The sequence below is a fragment of the Barbatula barbatula genome (genome assembly GCF_947034865.1).
Source record: "Barbatula barbatula genome assembly, chromosome: 19".
In the NCBI taxonomy this organism is placed as follows: domain Eukaryota; kingdom Metazoa; phylum Chordata; class Actinopteri; order Cypriniformes; family Nemacheilidae; genus Barbatula; species Barbatula barbatula.
The window spans coordinates 22203674-22214186 of NC_136782.1; the positions used below are offsets into that span (position 1 = coordinate 22203674).

General features: G+C 38.8%; 1 protein-coding gene across 1 annotated transcript in view; it reads left to right on the forward strand.

Moving 5' to 3' along the window:
- The window catches only part of LOC306908495 (chloride channel protein 2-like), a 30401-nt gene extending 26097 nt beyond the window's left edge, over window positions 1-4304 (forward strand). The window contains exons 20-23 of the mRNA XM_079481416.1: window positions 659-697; window positions 796-900; window positions 989-1075; window positions 1176-4304. Coding sequence (XP_079337542.1) covers window positions 659-697; window positions 796-900; window positions 989-1075; window positions 1176-1382 — 438 coding nt within the window. The 3' untranslated portion in view covers window positions 1383-4304. The remainder of the gene's footprint in view (window positions 1-658; window positions 698-795; window positions 901-988; window positions 1076-1175) is intronic.
- Window positions 4305-10513: the final 6209 nt, after the last annotated feature.

Genomic DNA, 10513 nt, shown 5'->3' on the forward strand with positions numbered 1-10513 from the left:
GTCCACTGTTTAAGTAAGTTTTCCTGGACACTGAAGTTGAATACACAGTCTCTCATCATCGTCATGATGGCATGTCTCTATCAGGTCCTCCTGCAGTCTAGTGTTGTATGAGAGCATTATGATGAGCTGCAGGCGTTTCTCATTGCACTCGCAGTCCACAGAAAGAAGCAGCAGCAGTAACGCTAATGGACGAATGTTTTATTAATGTGTGTGTGTGTGCGTGTGTGATGTTCACATCTTCTGCCCAAAGATTCTGTAGAGAAAGACAGAGAAGAGTTTAACTGCAGAGTGATATCATCCATTACATTTAGTATCTGAGAGAGAGAGACTTTAATCTGTCCACTGCCAAAGCTACTATTGATCAGTGGTGTGTGTGTTTGTGTGCATGTGTGTGTGTGTATATGTGTTTCCAGTGATAAAACATCCACATTGCAAACTGCTAACACACACACACACACACGCATGCTCATTAAAGTTGGATGTGACAAATGAAAGCGTTTTATAAAAGGACAACCGAACTGATTGTGTATTCACAGTGTGTGCAGAAGGCTCATGTGTTTCTGTTACATAATCCCATCGCACACCACTCAATACACACTCTGAAGTCTCACACCGCTTGTGTGTGTGTGTGTGATAACTCTTTTTTGTCTCTCTCTAGGATGACCCGGACATTGAAGACGATATGACACTTCGAGAGGTAAGAAAAAAAACACACACAAACACACACACACACACACACACACACACACACACACAAACACATTCCCATACATATATGTTTACCTCTGAATGCAGATTGAGGAGTGGGAGGAGCAACAGCTTGACGAGCAGGTGAACTTCAACAACTGCAAGATTGACCCCGCCCCCTTCCAGCTGGTGGAGCGCACCTCACTGCACAAGGTGTGTGTCTATGGTGTGTGTGATTTCTGTATGTTTAACATGTCAAAGCAGCGATGGGATGTTAAATGTCTCTCTGTTTGTCTGACAGACACACACCATCTTCTCTCTGCTGGGTCTGGACCACGCTTACGTCACCAGTATTGGGCGACTCATCGGGGTGGTTTCACTGAGAGAGGTCAGAGGTCACCACACACACACACTTCAGTTTGTTAACAAGCACTTAAGTAGCGTTTTAAGGACAGAAACACGCACACACACTCCCGTCTGTTTTTTAGTTGCGTAAAGCCATCGAGGGCTCCATGACGGTGAAGGGGGTGAAGGTTCGCCCGCCTCTGGCCAGTTTCCGGGACAGCGGGACCAGCGGAACCAGCAGCGAAAGTGAAGCCACGGAACTTCACAAACTGTGGGAGCGTCACACAAACCTCACGCTGCCCAGAGAACATCAGCCCAACTCCTCAGACTCAGACGACAAATCCCACTGACCTCACAGAACATTCAGAGTTTATAGAGACGGCTTCGGCAGACTCCTGCATATCCACCGGCTGGATTACTTGGGTCTCGGTTATTTGTGTCTCCCTGACAAACACTAATTCCATTTCCTGTTATGGGAAAGATTCAGGGACTCTTTGTCTTGTCAGATTGTGTGTGTGATGTAGAGCGGGACGGCGTTGTTTCTTTACATTCCCTTTGTGTTTTAAACTCTGTCTCCTCGTCTCTCTATGGGTTCTTTTTTAAGCAAGAGGTGGGCATTGAGTTTCTCTCTATATAAAGACACTGTTGCTGGTGTAGGCGACCGCTGTGGGGGCAGAGAGCGAGAGATAATGGATGTGTGTGGGATGTATAATCTCTAGATTCTCACTTCAGTAGAAAAGATATTTTCTTCCTGTGACATTTGTTCGAGTGGAGATTTTGGTCGCCATTTTACACAAACCGCTCGTGTGTTTTCTGCCCGGATCATTTGAAAGGAGAGAAATAACAGAAGCATGTGCACTTTTTTATCTCCTTTATAGATCTTTTTTCTTGCCCGCACACTAACTTTTTAGAACAAACGGTGCTTTTTCAGCATTTATTCATCTGGATTCAACTATGAGATGTAGCGGTTTATTTTAATAAAGGCTGTAAAAATATTTAATATGGTAAGCTCGTCGTAACCGTCGTACAGTCTTATGGAAAAGTGTTACCTGTTGAATCGCAGCTCCGTCCGCACCCCGCCATAGCATTTACAATAATCTGTAACGCTTTACAATAAGGTGCTATTTGTTAACATAAGTTCATGCATTTGCTAACATGAACTAACAGTGAACAATACTTCACCCCAAAATGGAAATTCTGTCGTCATTTATTCACCTTCGAGTTGTTCCATATCTGTATAAATGTCTTTGTTCTGAGGATGTTTCCAGCCAAACAGATTTTGCCCCTTATTGACTTACATAGTAGAAATAAATGAAAGTGCCCCAGAACTCTTTGCTGTCCTACATTCTTCAATGTTGTCCAACTGAACTAAAAAAAGATCAAGTAATTTTTCCTACTATGGGAGTCAAAATCTGCCTTGTTATAAACATTCTTCCAAATATCTTTCTCTGTGTTCATCAGAACAAACACATTTTTACACATTTGGAAGAACTCGAAGGAGAGGAAATGATGACACACTTTTCCGTTTTAGGTGAAGTATCCCTTTAATTTCAGCATTTACTAACACATTATTCAAATCAAACGTCCGCGCTGTTAACATGAGTAAATTCTCCATGTACTAACATGGATAACTGTATTATTAACAAGGATAATAAATGCTAAATTGTTCCTTGTTCGCTTATGCATTAACTAATGGTAACCAATAGCGCCTTATTGTAAAGTGTTTATGTCCAGATTCAGACGTCCACATTACGAACAAAGCGAATGCGAGTTTATTGGTGCTGTGTGAATGTGAATGTTTCTTTGTCATAACCACTTTGATATATATCGATATATTGAGGAATCAAAAGGTTTTCTCTTTAAACAGATGATGTGTTTGTTGGTTTTGTTTGAGCACTTGAATGCTGGAGATGATCTGGACTGTCGTATACTCGATACACATACATGAAGAATTGATCATTTACTGTCGACTCCTGCGTTTAATGATGATGTCATAAGGATTCAGGAAATCTCTCTCTCTCTCTCTCTCTCTCTCGAAGCATTTATGGACATTTTTCATTGTTATGGAGCACAAATACTGTCAGCTCGTGTCCTTTGCAGACCTGGAATTAATAACATTTTTTTATTAATATATTAATGTTCATTAAATATTATTTTGGCCAGTATTATTTACTTAGGGTGAGATGAAATATGGACGTGTCCCTGACAGGTTACGTGAGATTCACTGACGACAAACAGCCGATTACAACAAAACATGAGCTCTAAACACATTTGATTTCCTCCTGTAAATGTTGTGTGTTGTGTTTTTGTTTCGCGGATCGTTTTAATATGAACCGTTTAGATTTTTAATCTGCGTTTTTTTTTCTCGTGGCCAATAAGCTTTAATATGTAAAAAAAGTTGTAGGCGGAGCTTATGGTTGTGTAGAACTTTGATTCAGATGTACAGATTTAATATATTTAAAAGATTCACTTAATGAGATTTCATTGTTTTTGCCATTTAACGAGAGATGTTCGACTCGAGCTTCAGACAAAATCTCAATATTTCTGAATATTTTTGCAGTTCTGAAAGGATCTCCTCTACAAACATTGAAAGAACGTTGAGGGAACAATTCAGAAATGATGTTTTGTTTTTGAACTCAAAAACGGATTCCTGTATCATCTCAGAAATGATTTTCCTTAGGGGTTATTTTAGGCCCGTGTTTTTCCTCTCAACAGACCAAATGAGTGAAATCATCGTTGCTTCTGTTTGTGTTCTTTCATTCATCATTTGTGGTTTGTTGCATTTCATGTATTCAATTGTGTTGTGAGGAATCATATTTATTAACAATCTTATCGATCAACTGATTTTATATTCGGTTAGGATAAAGCATTTGTGCAATAACAATCATTTTGTTTGTTTGTGTGTAATATAATGATAAGTGAATTTGAGATGAACTGTATTTTTTGTATAGAAACAGACGAAGGTAGAAACGATGTTTGTTAAATCAAGACTACGGAGAAGATTTCGTGTTTTAGAGAAATCTCAACTCACATCACGATGTTCACGGTTTTAAATGCGAACCGGTCTGGGTTTAACTGGCACTTTCTCAAAACTAAACTATTCCAGAAACGTTTCTCCTTTTTGTGGATGTATTAGCCTGGAACACATTTACATGAACATGAAGCGTTTAAAACAAGAAAACTATTCCGTGCAATAAAATAAATCGAGGGCAGGTGATTTTGCTGTTGTATATCAGACATGAATAAAAAGAGATTTTAACATGACGACATTTACTGTGGATTCTTTGTGTTCAGGGGCACAGCTTCCGGATGTTTTACTCACTTCTGATTGGTTGTCGTTCAGTTCTTTGATCAGCTTTGTTAACTTTTGGCTGTTTGTGTTGTAAGTAGGTTATAAAACCAGCTGGCCAAGATACATTTAAAGTCTAATTTCCCATGCGGGAATAAAGAAAAACAAAACAATCCCATCTGTCGTGTTTCTGTGAGGAACAAGAACATGAACATTTATTTCTATAGCGCTTTTTCATTCAAATTCATTTATTAAATCCATGATAACAGTACAGGACCAAAGCAAACGGTCTATCTGGATATACAGTATGATGACAAGCATGGCATTTCACTTACTGACATCACAGTTATCATCTCATGTTGACTGAATCATTTTATACATCACATATGTTGCTTGGACTCAATGTTACAGTATTTCATTGTATCATCAGAAGTACATCATTTAATATCAGAATGAACTTAAGCATTTTAATTTCAAGATATTCAAATAAATGTCATGAAACATTATGATGTGAAAATATCCACAAATGTGAGGGGTTTGACATTTGGGGACTTTACTGACTTGAAAGGGATTACAATAGAAGAGAGAAACAACAGGATGTCAGAATACAGAAATACAAATATTATATTTATAAATATATATATTATAAAATTAAGACAGACATATTAAAGAAACACTGAAATGATTTTACACAAAGTCTTCGAGAACAATTCAATTATTTTACCCATATATAGTATTCTTTAATATTTACTACAGTTAACTGGAAAACACTTGAGAAACGTCACTGAAGTTACAGTAGCAGTTTTAATGTGGGCTTCCACACCTGGAAACATCCGTCCGCTGTGAGGTCAGTGAAAAAGAAATGAAAGGAATGATAAATAATATGTATTACTGATCCTACGGGGAACAAGTCTGCTGTTGCTATGGTTACCTCCTCCTCACCTGTCTGCCATCATCCAAAGTCAAAGTAAAGAATCTAACTCGCTCTTGAAACAACAATTCCTTGTCCAATACCTATGAATAAAATATAGAAATCTTCTATGTTGTGAGTCTAACACGGTGAGAAGAGTCGTGAGGACGTGACTCAATGTTATTCTCTGTAGGGTCAAAAGTGAGCTCCAGAGCAGAAGACGGGAGTCCCAGGTTCTCCGGGTTGTTTTGGGATGCGTCTGAGTCTGATGGTGAGAATCCCCTCTGAGGTCAGTGTACTGCTCACGGACAGCGGGTCCATGTCCTCCGGCAGCACAGACTTATGGGTAAACCTGCCAGCCGCTTCAGACTGAAACGAAAAACATCAACAACAGAAGCTTCTCAACAGCTTTTCTAGAGCGCTGTTTCTAGCACGGCAGCTTTACACTATACATGAATACAGACAGTAGATAAAAAGAGAAATCTATAGAATACAGAATAGTCACTATAGGGGAAAAATAATCAGTTATAAATTACAAACGTATCTATTGTATATTCGTAACAACAGCTCTCCTCACTGAGTAAACACAAAAGGGTCTACAGTATAAGACTGTTGTCAGACCGTCCCATTACATCTGAAGCGCATCTGTCAGCAGTCTTCAAGCCAACAACAGCATGAACATTCATATTTTCTGAGATGATTATTTAACAATTTTCATTATTTACACGAGCTGTAAATCATTTTAATAGTCTGATCAAAACAAATCAGTGAAGAGAAGAATAGTTGGATAATATGCAATTTTTTCCCCTTTATTGCATAACATAATAATTTATAATATTTAATACATAAAAAGTACTTCTCTATTGCAGAAATACACATGCACACAAACACAATAATATTTATTACATGTAACAGTACTTCTCTATTGAACACACACACACACCTACATTAATATTTATTATATTTAATAATATTATAATAATATTTACTTTTTTAATATATAAAAGTACTCAGGAAATTCCAACGTTATGGACGTGACATAAACATGCTCAGAGAAAGAATTTGTTAAGAATATTTTGAACCATCTGTTTATATTTGACCAAACTCTTGTTGGTGGAGTCTAAATGTCAGGACTATGTCAGTCTATGAACTCGTTTTCTATGTTAAAAATGTGAATAAAAATGCACAATCCTGAAGCATTTACATTTACATTTACATTTAGTCATTTGGCAGACGCTTTTATCCAAAGCGACTTACAGATGAGGAAACATTGGAAGCAATTATAACAACATAGGCAACGAAAATACATAAGTGCATCAAACTAGTCCATTAAAGCCTAGCACAGTATAAAAGCTAAGAATGGTGAGGTTAGTAATTATTATTTTTTTTTTTTATTTATTTTTTTTTTTTTATGAAGAAGGAAAGGGAAGAGAATTAGGAAAAACTCAATCAGCGACGTGTTGACGGAAGAGATGCGTTTTTAGGCGTTTTTTAAAGATGGCAACCGAGTCTGCTGATCTTGTAGCAGCTGGTAGATCATTCCACCAATGTGGAACAGATCCAGTGAAGGTACGGGAGAGTGACTTTTTTCCTTTTTGGGATGATACCACTAGTCGTTGTTCCTTTGCAGACCGCCTTTGAAGCAATAATACCCGATGAATGGAGAAGTGATGCCTCTTTATAGAACATCAAATATTTACTTTATTTAAATTTTCATGTGTCCCTTTATGAGGAATATGAGGCGTTACGGATGTGACAATCCTGAAAATGGCTCTTACCTGACTGTGAAAGATCATACACTAAAAATAAAACAAATGCTTTACAAATTTCCAGAGAGATCTCACATGGGGATTTGAAACATCAAATGTTAATATCTGTGCTGTTACCATAGTAAAAACTACATTTTTTCATGATGAGGTTGATATTTTCACAGAATTGCTCACTCTTCTATTGCAGAAAACAAACACACCTTCTCTGCTTGAATGACGACGCACTGATTATACGCCAGCACCACCACTTCCTGTGGCTCAAACCCACTGACATCAGCGGACAGGAAGTAGCTGTCGCCCATCGCCCTCACCACACCCGTACTGGCAGAACGCCTGGAGCCGGACACTAAAACACACACACACACACACACACACACACACACACGCACACACACACACACACACACACACACACACACGAGGTTTCATCTACCACATGAGTTATGTTGAGATTGTTAAACTGCTAGAAAAATGTCACTTGAAAACTTTAGTGTAAAAGCTCCTTAAATGTTGAAGATAAATCAAATTGCCTTGAATTTAAATCCTTTTATCTGACTTTGACTCTAGATGCATTTCATTATTACCTTTAAAAATCTCATTTGAATCAATTTTGCATTTCTTTCTCTTTATCACAAAATCAGATGGCGAGGACATGAAGACTTTTACTGATGTTTCCAAAAACCGATCATCTCAATTGCGTCTCAGTTGAAGAATCAGTGCTCTTTACTCACTCTGCATGCCTGTATCTCCAAGACTCCAGTTGCCATGGTAACCTCCTCCACTGAACTTCTGGTCCTCGCCGTAACCTCCAAACGACTCTTGATCGCCTTAGTAACCAATAAAAAAACATTTAATCACAAAGATAACTTTCATCATCCACTTTCATTACCTTGGTAACCACCAAAGGTGTCATCCCATGATGATTGGTCTCGTGAATTACCATAGTGATGGGCGAAGGACTCCTGCTCGGGCTCCGAGTCGTTTGTGATGGAGCGGATGGAGGTTTCCTCTCCAAACTGGCTGTGAAGTCTCGGCTGGAGAGAATCAGAGCTGACGGATCTCACGGTGCTCGTGCTGTAGCGTGATGAATGATGGAACGATGAAGAAGAGCATCGAGACGCTGAAGAACCGCTCGCAGAAGCCATGACAGATTGAGACGAAAGAGCGGCTTCGCTTCACGCTTCACTTATAGAGAACCCGCCCCGGTGCATCATGGGTCAGCCGGTAACCCTCAGCGCTCCATGAAAGGTCTGGGTCCTGGCATCCACTCCTGAAATAACGGTCAATGAGATAAGGCACGGAAAACATCTCCAACACAGACAGTGTTATCAGAAACCCCCTTCAATCATCTCTTACAACAAAGACGTTTATTCAAGTGTGCTGCTAGTATACTTTCACTTTTTATTCTAAACTACACTTCAAGTCTATTTGGTCTAGTTCAATCTTTTGATAAGGATAAAAAGTAAACTAATTTAGTCCCAGGTAGTGTTGAGACGGGACACCTACACTGATATAAGTATGCATCCTACATAAAGTATACAGTACTATAAAACCAACCGATCTCCAAATGTCAGTTGTGTTGTCTTTAATGTGGCGCAAATAAATAGATTGAGGGGCACAACCCTTGCAAAAACAAGAATTCTTGATTCATTTTTTTATTATATTTTATGTAGTAATTTTATGTTGTTCCAATTGCTTCCATTGTTTACCTCATGTGTAAGTCACTTTGGATATCACTTTTTAATACATTTCGTTGCACTGTACTTAGTACTAATACATACCAGTACTAGTATACATGTCAGTGTACTATTTCAATACAACTCGAGACTAAGTTGGCCCACAGTCAAAGTAAACTTTTACAGGAATAGTTCACCCAAAAATATAGTTTACTTTGAGTGTGACAGTGATAAACTGAGTACACGACCAGTTCCTGGAGCCCATTGACTCCCATAGTAGGAAAAATGACTTTATCATAAGATATTATGAAGAAGGCAGGACAGCAAACACTTCTGACAGCCGTTGTATTGGGAGTCACTGGGGGCAAGAGATCTGTTTGGTTACAAGCGTTCTTCCAAAGATCTTTCTCTGTGTTCATCAGAACAAACACATTTATACACTTTTGAAACGACTAGAGAGTGAGTCAATCATGACAAATTTTCATTTTTGGGTGAAGTGTCCCTTTATTATAAATAAACATCTTTTTTTGTTTTAGAAACCCTTAAATCTTATGAGCAGAAGTAAGAGGGATGTAAATGAAAGACATCTGTCACTGTGATGAAGAATCCACAAACATCTTTACAAACAATGTGAAGCCATTTTATTTAGAACCCAAACAAACAAGATGCAGAAACAAACACTGATATCCAAATAACCAGCAGTCAAATATTCATAAACCAAAAACAATAGAGTAGAAATTTAAAGTAGAAATAGAAAATATACATGTCTGTGCACGTGCACGCGTGTGTGTGTGTGTGTGTGTGTGTGTGCAGGTACATGTCATCATCAGGGGAATGAACACAATCTAATTAAGCGAGACTTCACGAGTGTCATTTGTAGAAACTAAACTGGAGAGCCCTGAACAGAATAATTAAAAGTGTGACAGTGGAGTGAGACAAATGTGTGTTTAACACACACACACACACACGATTTCAGAGAGGTCAATGTCTGTCTATTTATAGACATGCACACACAGAGAGAGAGAGAGAGAGAGAGAGAGAGGGAGAGAGAGAGGGAGAGAGGGAGAGAGAGAGAGAGAGAGAGAGAGAGAGAGAGAGAAAGAGAGAGAGAGAGAGAGAGAGATACAGAGAGAGAGAGAGAGAGAGAGAGAGAGAGAGAGAGAGAGAGAGAAAGAGAGAGAGAGCTCTCAATGTCGTCTCCTCTTCGGGGGAAGTGACCGCAGCAGGGGGGCCTTCGCACCCCGCTACAAGCTATTGATGTGATTGGACGGGTGGTGGCACATCACAATAGGCAGAATCTGACCAATCGGAGCAAGATGTGATAACAGTGTCCTGTTATCCTAAAAGCAATAATTTTCATGTTTGGGTGAACTATTGCATCATTTACTCGCCCTCACCTGTATAAATGTTTTTGTTTCGCTGGATGCAAAGTAAGATATGTGGAAGAATGTCAGATCTCCTCCCCATTGAGAATCTGTTTGGTTACTGAAACTCTTATAAATATCTTCCTTTGTTCTCAGCAGAACGAAGCAATTTTTATAGGTTTATAACAACCCGAGGGCGAGTAAATGATGATTTAATTCTAATTTTGGGGCGAACTGTTGCTTGGTTAAAGGAGAACAAATGTGTGCTCAGGGGGGTGGAGGGGCCACATGCAGAGACATCAGACAGTGAAAGAAGAGGATGAACTAGACTGAAGAAGAAATATTTGCATATAAAAAAACATGCATGTAGGACGAAATGAAAAACATGACACTTGTTGTGTCCAAGAGATGAATCATAGACAGCGAAAGCCTGTTGAAAACATTCTGCGTGTTACATAACTCACTCTTGCAGT